General features: G+C 44.4%; 1 protein-coding gene across 10 annotated transcripts in view; it reads left to right on the forward strand.

Annotated features, from left to right (window-relative positions):
* Positions 1 to 21518, forward strand: part of ptprfa (protein tyrosine phosphatase receptor type Fa) — a 662508-nt gene that overhangs the window by 511301 nt on the left and 129689 nt on the right. For all 10 annotated transcript variants that reach the window (XM_072510632.1, XM_072510637.1, XM_072510639.1 and 7 more), the window contains one exon: positions 3858 to 3955. In XM_072510632.1, coding sequence (XP_072366733.1) covers positions 3858 to 3955 — 98 coding nt within the window. The remainder of the gene's footprint in view (positions 1 to 3857; positions 3956 to 21518) is intronic.

Raw genomic sequence — 21518 nt, forward strand, 5'->3', positions numbered from 1 at the left:
ATGGCTAGGGAAATTGCAAATGCACTAGTGATAATTTACCAAAATTCACGAGACTGGGGTGGTCCCGGCGGATTGGAAATTAGCAAACATGACACCACTGTTTAAAAAAAGGAGGTAGGCAGAAAGCGGGTAATTATAGGCCAGTGAGCTTAACTTCGGTAGTAGGGAAGATGCTGGAATCTATCATCAAGGAAGAAATAGCGAGGCATCTGGAGGAAATTGTCCCATTGGGCAGACGCAGCATGGGTTCATAAAGGGCAGGTCATGCCTAACTAATTTAGTGGAATTTTTTGAGGACATTAACAGTGCGGTAGATAACGGGGAGCCAATGGATGTGGTATATCTGGATTTCCAGAAAGCCTTTGACAAGGTGCCACACAAAAGGTTGCTGCATAAGATAAAGATGCATGGCATTAAGGGGAAAGTAGTAGCATGGATAGAGGATTGGTTAATTAATAGAAAGCAAAGAGTGGGGATTAATGGGTGTTTCTCTGGTTGGCAATCAGTAGCTAGTGGTGTCCCTCAGGGATCAGTGTTGGGCCCACAACTGTTCACAATTTACATAGATGATTTGGTGTTGGGGACCAAGGGCAATGTGTCCAAGTTTGCAGACGACACTAAGATAAGTGGTAAAGCAAAAAGTGCAGAGGATACTGGAAGTCTGCAGAGGGATTTGGATAGGCTAAGTGAATGGGCTAGGGTCTGGCAGATGGAATACAATGTTGACAAATGTGAGGTTATCCATTTTGGTAGGAATAACAGCAAAAGGGATTATTATTTAAATGATAAAATATTAAAACATGCTGCTGTGCAGAGAGACCTGGGTGTGCTAGTGCATGAGTCACAAAAAGTTGGTTAACAGGTGAATAAGAAGGCAAATGGAATTTTGTCCTTCATTGTTAGAGGGATGGAGTTTAAGACTAGGGAGGTTCTGCTGCAATTGTATACGGTGTTAGTGAGGCCACACCTGGAGTAGTGTGTTCGGTTTTGGTCTCCTTACTTGAGAAAGGACGTACTGGCACTGGAGGGTGTGCAGAGGAGATTCACTAGGTTAATCCCAGAGCTGAAGGGGTTGGATTACGAGGAGTGGTTGAGTAGACTGGGACTGTACTCGTTGGAATTTAGAAGGATGAGGGGGGATCTTATAGAAACATATAAAATTATGAAGGGAATAGACAGGATAAATGTGGGCAGGTTGTTTCCACTGGTGGGAGTAAGCAGAACTAGGGGGCATAGCCTCAAAATAAGGGGAAGTAGATTTAGGACTGAGTTTAGGAGAAACTTCTTCACCCAAAGGGTTGTGAATCTATGGAATTCCTTGCCCAGTGAAGCAGTAGAGGCTCCTTCATTAAATGTTTTTAAGATAAAGATAGATAGTTTTTTGAAGAATAAAGGGATTAAGGGTTATGGTGTTCGGGCCGGAAAGTGGAGCTGAGTCCACAAAAGATCAGCCATGATCTCATTGAATGGTGGAGCAGGCTCGTGGGGCCAGATGGCCTACTCCTGCTCCTAGTTCTTATGTTCTTATAGCTAAGGTAGATAGTCAAATTATTTTCCCAAAGGTTGACTAGTCTGGAACTAGAGGCATAGATTTAAGGTGAGAGGGGAGAGATACAAAAGAGACCAGAGGGGAAGTTTTTTCACACAGAGGGTGGTGAGCATCTGGAACAAGCTGCCAGAGGCAGTGGAGAGGCAGGTACAATTTTTCCTTTGAAAAATAGTTAGACAGTTCCATGGGCAGGTTGGATATAGATGGATATGGGCCAAATGTGGGCAAGTGGGACTAGCTTAGTGATAGAAACTGGGCGGCATGGACAAGCTGGGCCAAAGGGCCTGTTTCCATGCTGCAAATATCTGTGACAATGACAGAGGTGTAATAAACAAACAAAATGAAAGAACTAAATTGCCGCTCTTCTAGATGCTTTAAAAACTTACAGGCCTGGATTTTGCACCCAGTGACTAAGTAAGAGTCACTTCTGACCTCATAGAAAGCGTCACTAAGAGATCTATTGATCTCTGTAGGGATTATATTGACCCTAGCCATGTAGGGGCTGGTTTAGCACAGGGCTAAATCGCTGGCTTTGAAAGAAGACAAAGGCAGGCGAGCAGAACGGTTCAATTCCCGTACCAGCCTCCCCGAACAGGCGCCGGAATGTGGCGACTAGGGGCTTTTCACAGTAACTTCATTTGAAGCCTACTTGTGACAATAAGCAATTTCATTTTATTCATTTCATTTCATAATTGATTTTCATGTTCTTTAATGGGGATTCCAAGCGTGATGCCATCAAGTGGGCCAAACAGCCAACCAAGAAATGTAAAACACAAAATCAAATGACCGTTTGAAAGTTATACATACAACAAAATAAAGATTAGGGCATACACATGGGATGAAAGTGGAAGCTGAAATATCATGAAAAAACATTGAAGAAATTATTTTAAATATTAGTTTTAGAATAAATAATTAATCACGATGAAGACATTTAATAACCCTTCACAAATATAAAGGTTTTTTTTGGGGCCAGATCTGTTCAGCAAATGTTATTACGCAGATTGCCTTTTAAACCCAGTGACACCTGATTGAACATAGAATCCCGGCAGTTCAGAAGGAGGCCATTCAGCCCATCGAGTCTGCACCGAACCTCCAAAAGGAACCCTACCCCTGCCCTATCCCCATAACCCCACCTAACCTGCACATCTTTGGTCACTAAGGGGCAATTTAGCATGGCCTGTGGGAGGAAACCAGAGCACCTGGAGGAAACCCACGCAAAAACCTGAGAGAACTTGTAAACTCCACAGAGACGAGTCAATCAAGATCGGAATCTAACCCGGGTCCCGGCTGCTGTGAGGCAGCAGTGCTACCTACTGTGCCACCATGTAACTGTATATGGGTTTTCTAACAGCAATATGAGAGTGGAAAAGTGAAAGTTCTCGCCACATTAACTGATGTGCTGCCACTTGGGGTTGGACGGGGGGAGGAGGATAGAGGTCACAGCACGTCCTGTGGTGGAGCAGAGAGTAACATATCTTCAGGATGTTCGCGTTAATCTGCCCGTGCACTAATTCCTGAATGCGGACAGTTCATTGTCAAATCTCCGCCCTGCAAAGTTTGGGCCACACAAAATAGTGTTGTTCTGACCTGCTGTATCTTTTTGCCTTCTTCCCAAGGACCAACAAAGATCAATTTTGTTGCGGTTGAAAGTACTATTTTCCATTTTAAACCAAATTTTTTAATTGCTTTTAATAAAGAATGTGAATTATCTAGTGATAGTTTTAATTCTAGTGTGTCTATTAATTGCAATAGTGCTGGAAAATGTACAAGTGTGAAACAGAAAAAAATTATATATCTTTTTCTCCACTCCCCCACCTGTTCAGGGACTTAAGTGATTAATACTTTTGAAAAAGGAGAAAGTTACATTAGGTTGTTCTTGCAAGATTGATCCTCTTAAAACAAACATGCACAATGGATTTGATTATCAACTCAGTCTGTGTAGATGAGAAAAAGGGACTGCTGCATTTTTAACAGCATTTACTGTCTTTCTCATTCAAATCTGCCTTTACCATCACTTTTCTGTATGTAACCGCATATGGACCGCTTAGAAACTGTGTGCTGTGTGATCAATGACTGTTGCATCTGAGCATGTTCGGTAGAGAACAGTTTCAACCATGCAGTTATAAAAAAAAATCCACAAATTTTTGCGCATGTTATATTGTAATTCCAGTGTTTTTGGTGATGTCACACATAACCTTTCTACATACATAATGCATATGTGCTTTTAACACTTACTCATTGTATTTTTTTTAAAGTTGGCATGTTCTGTAATTATGTTTCACTGACTTTATGACTCTTATTTGGTTAGGCATGAGGGAGCATCCACCAATCCCCATCACTGATCTTGCAGACAACATTGAAAGATTGAAGGCCAATGATAATTTGAAGTTCTCACAGGAGTATGAGGTGGGTTAAGCCTCAAAAATAATATCTAGCCAAACATTTTTTCACTTTGAACATATTTTTAACATGGTGGAAATGTATTAAAAATAGAATGTTTACTTCTTGCATCTCAGGAATGCCCACTGCAGAATTTCCTCTACTTAGTTTGACAATATGTCTCAGACTTAGATTGGTAAGGAAAAAAATTCCAGCACCCATGAGAGAATTAATATCACATCCAAAGAAACTCAACAAATTTGTATACTGATTGTATTTTGATTGGCAAGTTTTTTTTAAAAAGCTGTTTAGAATGTGTCACAACTGTAATAGTTACATGAAGGGCAGCTCGGTTGCACAGTGGTTAGCACTGCTGCTTCACGGCACTGAGGACCCCAGGTTCGATCACGGCTCTGAGTTAATGTCCGTGTAGAGTTTGCACATTCTCCCCGTGTTTGTGTGGATTTCGCCCCCACAACCCAATGATGTGCACGGTAGGTGGATTGGCCACGCCAAATTGTCCCTTAATTGGTAAAATGAATTGGGTACTCTCAATTTTTTTTTTTTTAAGTAATAGTTACATGAACACAAATATAGGGGGCGGGATTCTCCACTCCCGCGCCGAAGTGTCCACGCCGTCGAAGTTCACGACGGGGCGAAACGGCCCCTATCCCAACCGATTCAGGGCCCGATAATGGGCTAGGAGCGGGGCCGCGTCATTTACACGCGCCAGGCCTTGTCGCCACGTAAAGGCGGCGCCGCCTAACTGGCGTCACCCGCGCATGCGTGGTTGTCGTCCTCTCCAAGTCCGCCCCGCAAGAAGATGTCAGACGGATCTTGCGGGGCTGCGGAAGAAAGGAGATCCTCCTTCAGCGAGGACGGTCCGTCGATCGGTGGGTACCGATCGCGGGCCAGACCCCTTTTTGAGCCCCCCCCCCGGTGCAGGATCCCCCCCCCCCGCAGGCCGCCGCCCCAGCGTTCCCACGCTGTTCCCGCCGGCAGTGACCAGGTGTGGACGACGCCGGGGGGAACCCGCTGTTTTATCCTGGCCGCTCGGCCCATCCGGGCCTGAGACTAGCAGGGGTGCCGGAGAATCGCCATTTTGGGTGCCTCGGGCGATTCTCTGGCCTGCGCCGCGGGGAACTCGGCGGGGCCGTTCTCGCCGCTTGAGAGAATCACGGGAGGGCGTCGGACCGGCATCGTGGGAAAATTCGGCGACCCAGGCGATTCTCCCATCCGGCGTGGGAGTGGAGAATCCCGCCCAGGGTACCACATTTTTTTGTAACACCCAATGAATCTAAACTTTGTGGCACTACAATTTGAATTGTGTTGTGACAGAACTTGCTATCAATTTGAAATGGAACAACTTGGTTTGAATCATTGTACTGAGCAGCAATTATTTAATTAAAACATAATGTGTATGCCAAAATTGTTGGAAATACTCAACAGGTCAGGCAGCATCTGAAGTGAGAAACCGAGTTGATGTTTCAGAACTGCTCTTATAAAAGATCATCGACCTGAAATAAAATCTCAAAATATGATTAAATGCAAAGTTACAGGAGATTTCTTCTTCTCCAATCATGACTTGTAAGTTATATTGGATGAATCAATGATGATATCCCAGAGGCAAAGATCTGATGAGTACTTCACAATAATTAGTGCAAAAATATGCTTTCAGTTTTTAATTTTTAATTATCTTGGCTGCTGGGATTATATGCCTCACTGTCAGATAATATATGTAAAATTCAAATTTTAACCCAAGATCTTTTACAAATTAGGATAGGTGAAAGAAGTTGATTTTGAAGAAAGCTGAAGAGGCTTAGGAGAGAATTCCTAATGAGAACAAGATGGTTGAGGCCTGCTAGTGGCGAAGTTAAGGATATGGTGCACAAGAGACCAGGTTCAGAGAAAGGGAAAGCCGGTGATGGTTTGTAGGGCTGGTAAAGGTCACAGAGAACAGGAGGAACCTGGCCATGTCAGGATTTCAGTACAAGCTTAAGAATGTTTAATTAAATGCATTTGAGGAGAGCAGGAGCGATAAGGACAAGAATGAGTGGAACTTGGTACAGAATCGGTAAACTTTAGCAATAGTTTTGAGTGAACTGATGTTTACAAAGTGTAGACCATGTATGGAACTATATAGATGAAGTTGACTCTCTTTCACTCTCTACAGATACTGCCAAACTTGCTGGAATATTTCCAGCATTCTCCATTTTTATTTCATATTTCTAGTATTGGCAGTACTTTGCCTTTCGTATTGGAATAGTCAGGTTGGGAGGTGACAAAGGATGAGAGTTGCAACAGCAAATGAGCTGAGGTAGTGCCAGATGTGAGAAACGTTACAACGGTGGAAAGAGGCTGTCTTCGTAGCTGCGATATGAGGTCAGAAGCTCAGCTTAGGATCAAATAGTCTCGCTTCAAATAATTTGATTCAATCCAAGTCATTGGCCAGGGGGTGGTATGGAATTGGTGGCAAGCTAAAGACATAACAGAGGTCAAAAAGATTGGCAGACGTTGCACCTCGTTAAGGATCAGTGTTAGACAAGCAGTCTCACAGCAGAGGCTGTGGAAGGCTGGAGCAATTTGATGGAGAGGTAGAGTTGGATGTTGCCAGTGAACAAGTAGAAGATGATTTTGACAAGCATTTAAATGAGGATGTGGAAAGGCCCAAGGATAGGATCCTAAGAATGGATTTGGCAGGAGATGAAGAGAAGGTATTGCTGTAGAGTTTCTTGTTCTGAGTAGAAGCTAGTGAGCTAAGGTTCACTGTGCTGAACAGCAGAGGAGTGATGCTCGAAAGGGTTATTTTGGTTGACCAATACTACAGAGAGGCAAAGGAGTAAAGGTGCATCGCAGTGGCAGAGTACATTATTTGTGACTTATTAAGGTTGTTTCCATGCTTGATGGGCAGAAATTCCTATGCTGTTCCTCGAATGAGATCTTCTTTTATGCCCACATGTGCAGGTAGGTGGGGGACCTCAATTTAGCATCTTATTCAATAAAAGTCAACAAGATTATGTGCTTACATCTCTGCTGTAAGAATTGAGCCAAAAACTTTCTTGCTCAGAGATAACTGTGTTATGACAGAGCCATGGCTGACACCATTCTGTTTGCCTCAGACCACTGAAATGCAGCAACAAAATCTTTACTTCTTCGATGGTACCATTATATTTTGCACAGAGGAGAAAGCTGAACAATTCAAAGCCCTCTCTCAAGTTCACACCTTCGGCGGGATTCTTGACCCCCCCCCCCGGCCGGGTCGGAGATTCTCGCCCCCCCGGCGATTCTCCGGTCCACAATGGGCCCAAGTCCCGCTGCTGTAATGCCGATCCCGCCGGCGTGAATTAAACCACCTCCCTTACCGGCGGGACCAGGCGGCGCGAGCGGGCTCCGGGGTCCTGGGGGGGAGGGGCGTGGGGCGTTCTGGCCCCGGGGGGTGCCCTCACGGTGGCCTGGCCCGCGATCGGGGCCCACCAATCGCGGGCGGGCCTGTGCCGTGGGGGCACTCTTTCCCCTCCGCGTCGGCCATAGCCTACGCGATGGCCGATGCGGAGGTGACCCCCCTGCACATGCGCGGGGGTGACATCAGCAGCCGCTGACGCTCCCGCGCATGTGTGGACTTCCGCCAGCTGGCGGAGTCCCTTCGGCCCCAGCTGGTGTGGCGCCAAAGGCCTTCCATGCCAGCCGGCAGGACGGCAACCACTCCGGCGCGGGCCTAGCCCCTAAAGGTGTGGGCTTGGCCCCTAAAGGTGCAGAGAAATCCACACCTTTGGGGCGGCCCGACGCCGGAGTGGTTCACGCCACTCCATCCCTCCGGGAACCCCCGCCCCGCCAGGTAGGGGAGAATCCCGCCCCTTGTCTCTCCTGTTGAGTAGAAAAAAGCAGAACTGCTGTAAACACTCCTGCTTTCCAGGAACATCTGTGGGGTAACAAACAAGACAACATTTGATTTCAAATTTAATCAGAATAGGAAGATATTACAGATGAACAGCATTTAGAAAGGAAAATGGAAAGGGGGTAGAGGAGAAAAAGAACTATGTACAGGAAAATAAGAAGAAGAATCTGTCAAGTGCTTGAATAAAAGCAGGAAATGTTAAATGGCAAAACCAAAATTAACACAAGACGATATGCATTGCAATGAGAATGAAATAACTAAAATACATGGAAAGTAAGTAACAAGTTACTTAAAAGGGAAAGGGAATTACAGCTGAAAATAAAGATTCAAAAACTGGCAAAAGAAACAAGGCTCCAGGATCTAGGTGGAGGAAAAAAGCAGGTTGACAACAAGAATGTTGTCACTCAGCACTTCAATTCTCCATCCCACTCTGACCTTTCTATCTTTGGCCTTCTCCACTCTTCCAGTGAAATGAAACAAAATCTTGAGTTGCAGCACCTTAATTTTCTACCAGACACTCTGCAGCCCTCTGGTCTTTACATTCACTTTCAGATCTTAACTATAGACCCATTATCTCTAGCAGGCACACCTGGCTATGCAGGATCCGGGCAGGAGGTGTGGTACTTTGGGTGGAACCTCCTGTCAGAATACCATTCCAAAATACATAAAGAAATATTTCTTCTAGCTCCACTTCCTCTCAGCATTCCTTCTAGCAGTTTCACTTCATATTACAGGCATGCAGTTTTATATTTCAGTCAATCGCATCTGAGTAAAATTGGTATTTTCATTAGAATGGGGAAAAGAGAAGTAGATGCGAGTGGGTGTTGAACACTGTTTTGGCAAACCCTTCAAATCTTTGGCTTCGCATCTGTTTTCCTTGTGGGTGTCTAGCACAAAGGTTTTTCTATGTTTTGAAATGACATTGTATAACCTTATTGGTGTTGTTGGATTCATTACAGCGAATGTTTTCCAACTGATTGCTTGAGAACACATTACATTTTCAGTTTTCTCAATTTCAATGTCACAGAATCTCAGAATTTGTACAGCACAGAAGGAGGCCATTTGACCCATTGTGTCTGCTCTGGCTCCCCAAAGGAGCATTTTAGCTAGTGCCACTCTCACACCTTCTGCCCAAAGCTCTGCATATTCTTCCTTTTCAGATCATTCAAATTCTTTTTGACTGCCTCAAATGAAGCTGCCTCCAATACACTCAGGCAGTGCATTACAGATCCTAACCACTCACTGTATGGAAACTTCTCGTCAGGGCTCCATTGCTTTATTTGACAAAATCTATGTCCTATTGTTCGTGACCCTTCCACCAATGTACCAGTTCTCTGGACGGCACGGTGGCGCAGTGATTAGTACTGCTGCCTCACTGCATCGAGGACCTGGGTTCGAACCCGGCGTTGGGTCACTGTCCGTGTGGAGTTTGCACATTCTCCCTGTGGCTGTGTGGGTCTCACCCCCACAACCCAAAGATGTGCAGGGTAGGTGGATTGGCCAGACTAAATTGGCCATTGGCCATGCTAAATTGCCCCTTAATTGGGGGGGGAAAAATAATTGGGAACTTTTAATTAATTTTTTTTTTTAAACCGTTTCCTATCCACTCTGTCCAGGCAGCTCATGATTTTGAAGACAGGTAAATCCCACTTTTGCGAAATGGGATGGAGTTCATTTCGTAAAAAATGATTAAGCCCAACAAGACTTGAGGACTTGTCAGCTTTTAGTTCTAATAATTTTATCAGTACTCTTTCCCTGGTGATTGGAATTGTTTTATGTTCCTCCCTCCTTTTCACCTGCTGATTCATAATTATTTCTGAGATATTATTTGTACCCTCCACAGGTGCAAAATGTCTATTCATTCATCCAACATTTCCTTATTTTCCATTATTAATTCCCCAGTCACTCTCTCTTGAGGACAAAACCCCACTTACTCCTTTTCCTTTTTGAATACCTGTAGAACAATTAATATCTTAATATTGGGGCTGGTTTAGCACACTGGGCTAAATCGCTGGCTTTTAAAGCAGACCAAGCAGGCCAGCAGCACGGTTCAATTCCCTACCAGCCTCCCCGAACAGGCGCTGGAATGTGGCAACTAGGGGCTTTTCACAGTAACTTCATTGAAGCCTATTTGTGACAATAAGTGATTTTCTTTTCATTTTCATTTCATTTTTTCTGTTTTTTATATTTCTAGCTAGCTTCCTCTCATACTCCAATTCCTCCCACCTCCTTTAGTTATTCTTTGCTGTTCTTTATCTTCTGTGCAATCTTCTCACCTACCCTTTATCTTTGCTGAATTTTTCTTTCAACTTGATACTATTTTTAACTTCCTTAGTTAGCCATGGATGGTGTGTCCTTCCCTTAGAGCTTTCTTTCTCATGGGAAGGTATTTTTCTGAATATTCTGAAATACCTCCTTAAATGTTGGTCATAGCATCTCTACAGAGCTATCCCTTAGCCTAATTTCAGGTAGCTCTGTCCTCATGCCCTCATATTTACCCTCAAGTATAAAGCAGTTTAGATCCATTTTAGATCAACTGAATGCGAAATTCAGTCATCTTATGATCACTGCTACCTAGAGGTGCCTTCACAATATGAGATCATTATTTCATCCTGTCTCATTGCACATTTCCTTACCTTAAATCCAAAACAGCCATTAATAATAATAATAATAATAATAATCTTTATTGTCACAAGTAGGCTTACTTTAACACTGCAATGAAGTTACTATGAAAAGCCCCTAGTCACCACATTAAGGCGTCTGTTCGGTGACACAGAGGGAGAATCCAGAATGTCCAAATTACCTAACAACATGTCTTTCGGGACTTGTGGGAGGAAACCAGAGCACCCGGAGGAAACCCACGCAGACACGGGGAGAACGTGCAGACTCCGCTCAGAAAGTGACCCAAGCCGGGAATCGAACCTGGGACCCTGGCGATGTTAAGCAGCAGTGCTAACCACTGTGCTACCGTGCCGCCCATTAACCACTGCAGTTTCCTGTCAGTCAGCCAATTTTGTATCCATATTGCTGTTGTCTCTTTTATTCCATAAACTATAACTTTGCTCACAAGTCTGTTATGCAACACTTTGTCACATGCCTTTTGGAAGTCCATGTTCACCAAATCAACTTCACCACTCTCTGTTGTCTCATCAAAAAAATCTCCAAGTTAATTAAACATGATTGACACACATTTGTTGGCTTTCATTAATTGGCCTGTATTAGTCTAAGTAACTATTAATTTGTCCCAAATTATTGTTTCTAGACACTTCAATATCACCAAAATTAAACTGACTGCTGGGCTTATTTTTTATTATTCTTTGGGCTGTGGGAGGCACTGGCCAGTTTTTGTTGTCCATCCCAAATTTCCCTGAAACTGAATGGCTTTCTAGGTCATTTCAAAGGAAAGACCAGATCAGGAACGCAGATTTCCTTCCCTAATAGAGTTTGTGAACCTGATGGTTTTTAAAAATAAATTTAAATGCCCAATTTAATTTTTTTTTCCAATTAAGGGGCAATTTAGCATGGCCAATCTCACCTACCCTGCACATCTTTGGTTGTGGGGGTGAGACCCACACAGACATGGTGAGAACGTGCAAACTCCACACGGACAGTGTCCCGGGATCGATCCCAGGTCTTTGGCGCCATGAGGCAGCAGTGCTAACCACTGCACCATCGTGCTGCCCAATCTGATAGGTTTTTACAACACTTAGTTTCATGGTCTTTACAAAACTTAGTTTCATGGTCATGACTAGCCATATAAATGCTGTGGCTACAACAGCAGGTCAGAGGCTAGGAATCCTGAGTGAACAACTCACCTCCTGACTCTACAAGACACAAGTCAGGAGTGTGATGGAATACTCTCCACTTGCCTGGATGAGTGTAGCATTCAAGAAGTTCGAACCATCCAGGCAAAGAAGCCCGCTTGATTGGCACCCCTTCCACACACATTCACTCCCCCACCATCGACGCACAAGGGCAACAGGGTGTATCTACAAGATGCACTGCAGGAACTCACCAAAGCTCCTTGGGCAGCATCTTCCAAACCCATGGCTGCCACCATCTAGAAGGACAAGGGCAGCAGATACATGGGGACACCAACACTTGGAAGTTCCCCTCCAAGTCACTCACATCCTGACTTGAAATATATTGCCGATCCTTCGTTGTGGCTGGGTCAAAATCCTGGAACTCCCTCCCTAATAGCACAGTGGGTGCACCTAGGTTCTTTGAAATGCTCTAGAAAGCCACATGAACTGCAGCGGTTCAAGAAGGCAGCTCACCACCACCTTCACAGGGCAATTAGGGATCGGCAACAATTACTGGCCTAGCCAGTGACGCCCACATCCCTTAAAAAAATTTTTTAAGCCTTTACCAAGAATTAATTGAATTTAAATTCCTTCAGCCACTGTGATGGGAGTTGAACCCATGTCCCCAGCATGGACCTCTGGATTACTGGTCCAGTGACATTGCCAAGAAGTTGTAGAAGCAGGAAATGTTGTGGAGGTTTAAAGCTCCATTCAGGGTTGAAGGATGAATATCATAAGTGCTCTGATTCTGTCTCATAATTCCTGGGGAAGGGAATATAATTATTGACAAGGGAGCAAGCAATTTTCGTGGCAGCAGCCAGTAACAATACCTTTGGTATTACTGAAGCAGTGCGAGAGGAAATTGTGGCTTATCCAAGATCTGGGGCGAAATTCTCCGGAAACGGCGCGATGTCTGCCGACTGGCGCCCAAAACGGCGGCAATCAGACAGGCATCGCGCCGCCCAAAGGTGCGGAATGCTCCGCATCTTTGGGGGCCGAGCCCCAACATTGAGGGGCTAGGCCGACTCCGGAGGAATTTCCGCCGCGCCAGCTGGCGGAAACGGCCTTTGGTGCCCCGCCAGCTGGCGCAGAAATGACATCTCCGGGCGGCGCATGCGCGGGAGCGTCAGCGGCCGCTGACAGTTTCCCACGCATGCGCAATGGAGGGAGTCTCTTCCACCTCCGCCATGGTGGAGACCGTGGCGGAGGCGGAAGGGAAATGAGTGCCCCCACGGCACAGGCCCGCCCGCGGATCGGTGGGCCCCGATCGCGGGCCAGGCCACCGTGGGGGCACCCCCCGCCCGCGCCGCCTTGTCCCACCAGTAAGGTAGGTGATTTAATTTACGCCGGCGGGACTTCGGCCCATCCGGGCCGGAGAATCGAGCGGGGGGGCCCGCCAACCGGCGCGGCGCGATTCCTGCCCCTGCCGAATATCCGGTGCCGGAGACTTCGGCAACCAGCAGGGGCGGGATTCACGCCAGCCCCCGGCGATTCTCCGACCCGGCGGGGGGTCGGAGAATGTCGCCCCTGATGTCAAACAAACCATCCTCATTCAATGTCCAGCAGAACATTTTCCAGCAAGGGGCACTAAATCAGACACAGACACAGTTTTTTTGTTACTAAACGCACAAACAATTTGATTATTTGTAACGTTTTGACCGATGGCCAGTGTACCTTTTTGAGAATATGTTTGTAGAATCTCTTTTAACAGGTTGTTAAAGGTTCTTCTTATCTGAATTGTATGAAACTATTTTTATGCATCAATAGGTGTTGCAATGGTGCTTTTCCTGTACGCTGGCCCAGCAGGGTAAGTCAATGTGGACTTACCCACATTGCGTGGTATTGCAATAGAGATGCAATTATGGGAATATGCACGCTGCACACCCACTGTGTCCAAAGCAGCATCAGAAATTCAACAATCAAGCAGATATGTTGGCAGTATTGCCACCCACATAATGCACTTTGTTTTCACATAAAGTGAGCACCAAACAGCTGTAAATTATAAAAGCATTCTATTTGAATGACCCAGAAGATGTAAATTTCCACACAAGTTTATGAATCAATCAAACATTAAGATGTATTCTTCATAATACCAAATTCATTTTAATTTTGGTATTTTTTACTTCACTAGCTCCAGGATGATGATATAATAAAAAATGTATTCTGCTCTCTGAATATATGGCTTTATTCAAATGAAAAGCAGGTTTCCACTCCATCTTCCTCATAATTTTATCATTTGCTGTTTAATTACTTATACTTTACTACAAGAGTCTGAACAAATGTTGACTTTATCTACTCTTGAAGCTGGCTATTTTTTAATCTTCTGACTGAAAACACTATATTCTTTGGCATTTCTAGAAAAAAAGTATTTAGAGAAATTGTTTTCAGTGATTATTAATATTTATACTTGGACTTTAAAATGACACAGGTGAATAATAAGTATAAATGTTTACTTTTCCAGAAATTCCTCTCTGCTATTCTAGAACGGGTGTTAATTTCTCTTGAGCAGGTTAAAACCTCTTAAAATTGTGGAGAGAAAATGCAAGCAATCAAGTTTCAGATCAGAGAAGTGTATTTTAAAATTTAATTTGGTTTATTTTTAAAGACATTTCAAATAATTTTAAAAACAGAATGTGCTCATTTACATTTTTTTCTGCTAGAATGCAGAAACTAGTAAAGTCGCTATAACAGGTTCTTTCGCACTTTTGACTTGATGCTAGAAAACTTAGGAGAATTACAAACAAATGATAGACAGTGTGAAGGATTTCTTTTGGCCTCAGGATACTGATGTCCTTTTAGCTGTTGGCTACTATCACCTAAGTTTGCAGTTATGCACATTTGACTTATTGAGGATCAAGTTGTCAACAAGAACATTGGACGGAGGGAGGAATGACAATGACATGCAACATTGCAGTGAACAGAGAGAGAAAAGTGTTTTGTTGGGGTGATATAAAGCAAGGATAGATGATTGGTCAACTAATGGGAAACATCGAGTTGGGATAATGGGTTATTTAGAGGTTGGCAAATTGTAACTAGTAGAGTGCCACAGGGATCAGTTTTGGGGACGCAACTGTTTAAGATCTGTATTAATTAGTTTGATGAATGTACAGACTGGATTGTAGTCATATTTGCTGCTGATAAAAAGATAGATAGGAAACTAAGCTGTGAGGAGGATACAAAGAATCTGAAAAGGAATGTGGATAGGTTAAATGAGTGGGCAGAAAATGACAAGGAATGTAATGTGAGAAAATTTGACATTGTCCACTTTGACAGGAAGAAGAGAACAGCAGAATATTGATTAAATGGAAAGAGACTGCTGCAGTAGAGAGGGTTTCCTTGTACATGATTCGCTGCAAGTAATAAGGAAGACAAATGGAACATTGGCCTTTATTGCAAGAGGAATCAAGTATAAAAGTAGGGAAGTCTTGCTACTGTTGTACAGGACATTGGTGAGACTGCACCTGAATCTGTGTACAGCTTTTGTCTCCTTATTTAAGGAAGAATATACTTGCTGAGGAAGCATTTCAGAGAAGATTCCCTATGCTGATTCCTGGGTTGAAGGGGCTGCCTTATGAGAAAAGGTTGAGCAAATCAGGCTTATACTCACAGGAGTTTAGAAGAATGAGCGATGATCCTATTGAAACACACAACTTTCTAAAAGGTCTTGAAAGGGAAGTTGTTTCCCTTCCTGTAGGAATCTAGAACCAGGGGACACAGTTCAAATAAGGAGTCTCCCATTTAAGAATTTTTTTCTTGAGGGTTATTACTCTTTGGAATTTTCTTCAACTGAGAGATGTGGATGCTTAGTCTTTGAATGCCACACTGGCTGATGGAATTTAAATTCAATTAATAATTGAATGCATTCAAACTTTGATCAACAAGGGAGCTGAGAGCTGTGGGAGAACAGGCAAGAAAGTGGAGTTAAGCCACAGTGAGATCAGCCATGATCTTATTGAATGGCAGAGCAAGCACAATGGACCAAATGGCCTATTTCTGCTTCTATTTCATATGATCTGCCACGACCCCACGTGGCTAATTATGGGTGAGAGAATAACAATGTGCACATTAATAATAAGTCACTGTGGATCATGGTATCAAAAGGGATATTGCCAACAATTTTTCGTCACTTTTGGCCATCGGACTTTTTTTTTAAAAAAAAGATATGGGGGGGCGATTCTCCGATATGGAGGCCAAGTGTTTGCGCTGTCATGAACGCCGTTGCTTTTCACGACGGCGCGAACAGGGCCCGGGCACGACCTAGGGCCAGCACGGCGCTGGAGTGGTTCAAGCCGCTTCAGCATCCTTACGCGGTGCCATGCGCAGTTGGGGCAGCCCAATCCTGCGCATGCTGAACGTCTTGCACACGCCGGCCCCTCACCAACATGGCGCCGGTGTTCTGGGGACGCGCGCAGAAGGAGGTGGGCCTGGGGGGGGGCGGGGGTGCCGGCCCGCCGATCGCGGGCCAGACCCCATTGGAGGCCACCCCGGTGAACGAGCCCCCCTCCCTCCCCCACAGCCCCCCCCCCCCCCAGCGTTCCCGCAGAGTTTCCGCCGGCAGCGACCAGCGGTGGACGGCAATGGCGGGAACCTGTCATGTCATAGCGGCCGCTCGGCCCATCCCGGCCGGAGAATCGCCGCCCGCCGGTTCTCCAAGCGGCCCGGTGCGAACCGCGCGCTGCTGGTTTCCGGGGGGTGAAGAATCGCGTGCGGGGGTCGGGGCGGCGTGGCACAATTCGCGCAGCGCTTCTCCCACCTGGCATTGGGGGGGTGGGAGGGGAAGAATAGCACCCAATATATTCCCACCCAAAACATTTTTTTCAACGTAACAGGTGGAAAAGTCTGTTACTGAAAAACTACAGATTACTTTCACAAAGAGGTTTATGTGATGACCAGACAGGGATAAAAACGGTATCTCTGTTTTTCTTTCCACCGGATGCAGGCAGATCTGCTGAATATTTTTCAGCAATTTCCCTTTTTATTCATTACTAGGGATAAGAACTTTATATGCAGCTAGATATGACATTCTGATTTGACAATGTTCATGATAGCTTTGAGCCTATATTTTTCCAGTTATATTCATGACCGCTGTTTTGAATTTAATTGAATTTGATTTATTGTTTTTTGTCCCAAGATACAATGAAAAGTATTGTTCTGCGGACAATCCAGACTGATTGTTCCGTGCATGAAAAAACATAGGACATACATAAATACACAATGTAAATACATATACATAGGCATCGAGTGAAACATATGGAGTGTAGTATTACTCAGTAGGGAAGATGTGCGAGGAGATCAATTCAGTCCATAAGAGGGTCATTGAGGAGTCTGGTAACAGTGGGGAAGAAGCTGTTTTTGAATCTGTTAGCTCTCAAACTTTGGGATCTCCTGCCCAATTTGGAAGAGGGAATAACCCGGGTGGGAGGGGTCTTTGATTATGCTGCTCACTTTCCCAAGGCAGCGGGAGGAGTAGACAGACAATGGATGGGAGGCAAGTTCGCGTGATGGACTGGGCTGTGTTGACGACTCTCTGAAGTTTATTACGGTCTTGGGCCGAGCAGTTGCCATACCAGACTGTGATGCAACCAGATAGGGTGCTTTCTATGGTGCATCTGTAAAAATTGGTAAGAGTCAGTGTGAACATGCCGAATTTCCTTAGCTTCCTGAGGAAGTAGAGGCACTGTTGTGCATTCTTGGTTGTAGCATTGATGTGGGTGGATCAGGACAGATTGTTGGTGATGTGCACACCTAGGAATTTGAAGCTGTCAACCATCTCCACCTCGGCACCATTGATGCTGACAGGGGTGTGTACGGTACTCCGCTTCCTGAAGTCAATGACCAGCTCATTGGTTTTGCTGACGTTGAGGGAGAGATTGTTGTTGTTACACCATGCCACTAGGTTCTCTATCTCCCTCCTGTATTCTGACTCATGGTTGTTAGAGATTCGACCCTCTCGGGTCGTGTCATCAACAAACTTCGAGATGGACTTGGAGTAAAATTTTGCCACACAGTCGTGTGTGTATAGGGAGTATAGTAGGGCCCTAAGTACGCAACCTTGCGGGTCCCTGGTATTGAGGACTATTGTGGAGGAGGTAGTGTTGTTTTTCCTTACTGATTGTGGTCTCTGAGTCAGGAAGTCGTGGATCCAGTTGCAGAGGAAGGGACCAAGTCCTAGGTTTTGGAGTTTTGATATGAGATTAGCTGGGATTATGCTGTTGATTCCAGCTTCGCCTTCAATGAATTAGGAGTCTGAAGTAGGAGTCCTTGTTGTCGAGATGCCCCAGGGATGTGTCGGGCCAGGGAGATGGCGTCCACTGTGGACCGGTTGTGGCGGTATGCGAATTGCAGTTGGTCAAGGCATTCTGGGAGTATGGAGTTGGTGTGTCTCATGATCAACCTCTCAAAGCACTTCATAATGATAGGTTGCTTCTTAGTTAGATTTTATTGAATTGTTTTTACGCCTCATCCTTTTTGGGTCTTCCTCTGCCGCTTACTATCTCTGCAGCGAAACCACTGTAAAACTAGTCACTTGGAGATCCTTGGAATGTGTCAGGGCTTAATTGACTTTCTGTTTCTTTTCCCTGTGGAAACCGACTGAGCTTCGTTTGGTTTCCCCATGTGATTAGAAAAATAAGATCAGCAGCAGCAGCAGCCCAGGATCACAGTAGCAGCAGCCCAGGATCACAGTAGCAGCAGCCCAGGATCACAGCAGCAGCAGCCCAGGATCACAGCAGCAGCAGCCCAGGATCGGGGGGGGGGGGGGGGGGGGGGCGAGGGGGGGGGGGGGGGGGGCGAGGGGGGGGGGGGGGGGGGAGGAACCAGAAGGACTCTCAGGGTTGTTAATATATACTGTATAATATGTATAGGTCGTTGCGACAGATAATTATATATTGGACTGTTAAATTATATTTTTGGAGAGTGTTACTTGTGATAAGGCAGTTGCCAATTAGGGTTAGTTTTCATTTTTGTTATTTATTATTTATTCATTTTTTGTTTATAAAATAGGTCATTGTTATTTGTGTTGTTATAATATTGTGTAAAGGATGCACAATGTACTGTGTTGGTTGACCAAAAATTTTCAATAAAATATTTATTTAAAAAAAAGAAAAATAAGATCAGCAGCTTTAAGGGCAGATTGTAGGAGGGATGGCACGGTGGTGCAGTGGTTAACACTGCTGCCGCACGGCGCTGAGGACCCGGGTTCCATACCGGCCTCGGGTCACCGTCCGTGAGGGGTTGTGCATATTCTCCCCATGTCTGCGTGGATTTCACCCCACAACCCAAAGATGTGCAGGATAGGTGGACTGGCCAAACTAAATTGCCCCTTAATTGGATACTCTAAATTTACTTTTTAAAAATTGTAGGCGTGAACTTTCCTGCAGACATCCACTCTAATCATTTTATAATGGCTTAAAAATGGAGATGTTGCTGGCTAGTTCCAGGAAAAGCACGAGTTATAAAAATGTCAGCAATGAAATAAATCACTTGTGCCATTGCACTTGCACACATAGCTGCTGTAATCTTGTTTTTAGAAGTATATTTTACTTCTTGCATGTTTAGCAAATTCCTCTTGTATGTTATGATTGACTTGACGTCAATAGCCACTTATAATGCAGTCCTTATTGAAATTTCCTTTTGAATTTAAACAAAAAGGTTTCACAGATTGACAACATTTAGAATTCCACAAAACCAACATCAAAGAAACGGCATTTAGCCCAACAATGGTTGGATCTAAGCCATGTTTGTAATCTACATGGGCCATTTTATACTCTAATTAAAGTGTCCCAAAGTACTTCCAAGTATTTCAAAATTTACACTGATTATAGGCATTGCATTTTTTTAATCTAAGAAATTAAGATGTTAACTCAGTTTCTCTATTCAAATATGCTGCCAGACCAGTTGAGTGTTTCCAGCCTTTTCTGCTTTTATTTCTGATTTCCAACATCTGCAGTATTTTGCTTTTGTATGAAGGCTTTTTCTTAGCTTTATTCCAACTCCTCTAATTCTCATTGTGAGAAAGGAAGAAATGAAAGACTTGGATGGAAATAGAGGCTGCCATGACATAGAATGTCTTAAGGCACTTTAAAAACAATTAAACATTTTTGAAGTGTTGTTACTGTGGTAACTTAGGAAACAAGGCAGACAATTTCTGCACAGTAAGCTCCCACAAAAAGCAATGTGATAATGACTGGATAATCTGTTTTCCTGATATTGATTGAAGGATAAATATTGGCCAGGACATGGGCGATGACACATCTGCCTGCCCGATAGACCCTTTTACATCCACCTGAGAGAACAGACGGGGACCTTGGTTTAATGTCACATCCAAAAGACAGCACCTGCATTAGTGCAGCATTCCCTCAGTATTGCACCAGAGCACATGCCTTGATTTTTATGCTCATGCCCTGGAGTGGCAATTGAACTCACAACTTTGTGACTCAAGTATGAGAGTGCTATGAACTGTGCCTTGAATGACACAGATGAATTATTTTTGTGGAATTTTCACAGTAGCATCAGATTTCTTATTCTTTCGTATGACGTGAGGATCACAGACAAGTTCAGCATTTGTTACCCATCCCTGATCATCTTTGAGAAGGTGGTGCATTACCACCTCCTTTGAACCACTGCAGTCCATCTGGTGTAAGTACATACTCATACAGTTCAGTTAAGAAGGGAGTTCCAAGGATGTTGACCCAGCAACAGTGAAGGAAAATTGATATAGTATATGTTGTGTGGCATGGAGGGGAATCTGAAATTGGTAGTATAGCCATGCACCTGTTGTCCTTGTTATTCAAAGTAGTAGATGTCATATGTTTGAGAGGTGCTGCTGAAGATGTCTTGGTGAGTTGCTACAGTGTATTTTGCATATTGCATACAATGCTGCCATTGTGTATTGGTGGCGGGCATGTGGAGAGGATTCCATCACACTCCTGACTTGTGCCTTGTAGATGTTAGACAAGCTGTGGGGAGTCAGGACTTGAATTACTTATTATAATTCCCAGCCTTAGATATGTTCTTGTAGCCACAGTACTGTTATGGCTGGTCCAGTTCAGTTTTTAGTCCATGGTATTTCCCAGGATTTTTGTGGTGGGAAAGTTATGAAGATAATGCCATTAATATCAAGGGAGATAGTTAGATTTAGATCCTCTCTTATTGGAGATGGTCATTGCATGGCACTTGTGTGGCATGAATGTTACTTGTCACTTAATCAGCCCAAATGTGAAATGTTGTCCAAGCCTTACTTGCATAGGATATGGACTGCTTAAATCTCTGAGGCATTGCAAATAGTGCTAAATGTAGCAATCATTGGTGAACATCCACTTCTGATCTGAATCCACTTCTGACCTGATGGAAGGAAGGTCATGGATGAAGCAGCTGAAAATGGTTGAGCCTAACACACTACCCTGAGGAACTGCTGCATCAATGTCCTGTGGCTGAGATGCTTGGCCTCCAACAACCAAAACCCATCTTCCTTTGTGTGAAGTAAGTTTCCAAACTGGTTCCCATTGGACTCCAGTTTTGCTTTTGCGCCTTCATGCCACACTTAGCCAAATGCTGCCTTGATGTCAAGGGCAGTCACTCTCCTCCCCTCTTGAGTTCAGCTTTTTTGCCCAATTTTGGACCAGAGCTGTAATGAGGTCAGGAGCTGAGTGGCCCTGGCATAACACAAACTGATCATTGGTGAGCAGGTTAGTGCTGTGTAAGTGCCACTCAGTAGCAATGTCAATGACACCTTCCATCATGTCCTTTTGGTGGCCAGGACATACCTAGGCAATTTTCCCCAATGCAGTGTAGATACCAGTGTTGCAGCTGTATTAAAACAGCATAGCTAGAGGCACAACTAGTTGGAGCAGAAGTCTTCAGTACTACTCCCCGGATGTTGTCAGCCTTTGCC

This window comes from Scyliorhinus torazame, chromosome 7, assembly GCF_047496885.1.
Source record: "Scyliorhinus torazame isolate Kashiwa2021f chromosome 7, sScyTor2.1, whole genome shotgun sequence".
NCBI lineage: Eukaryota > Metazoa > Chordata > Chondrichthyes > Carcharhiniformes > Scyliorhinidae > Scyliorhinus > Scyliorhinus torazame.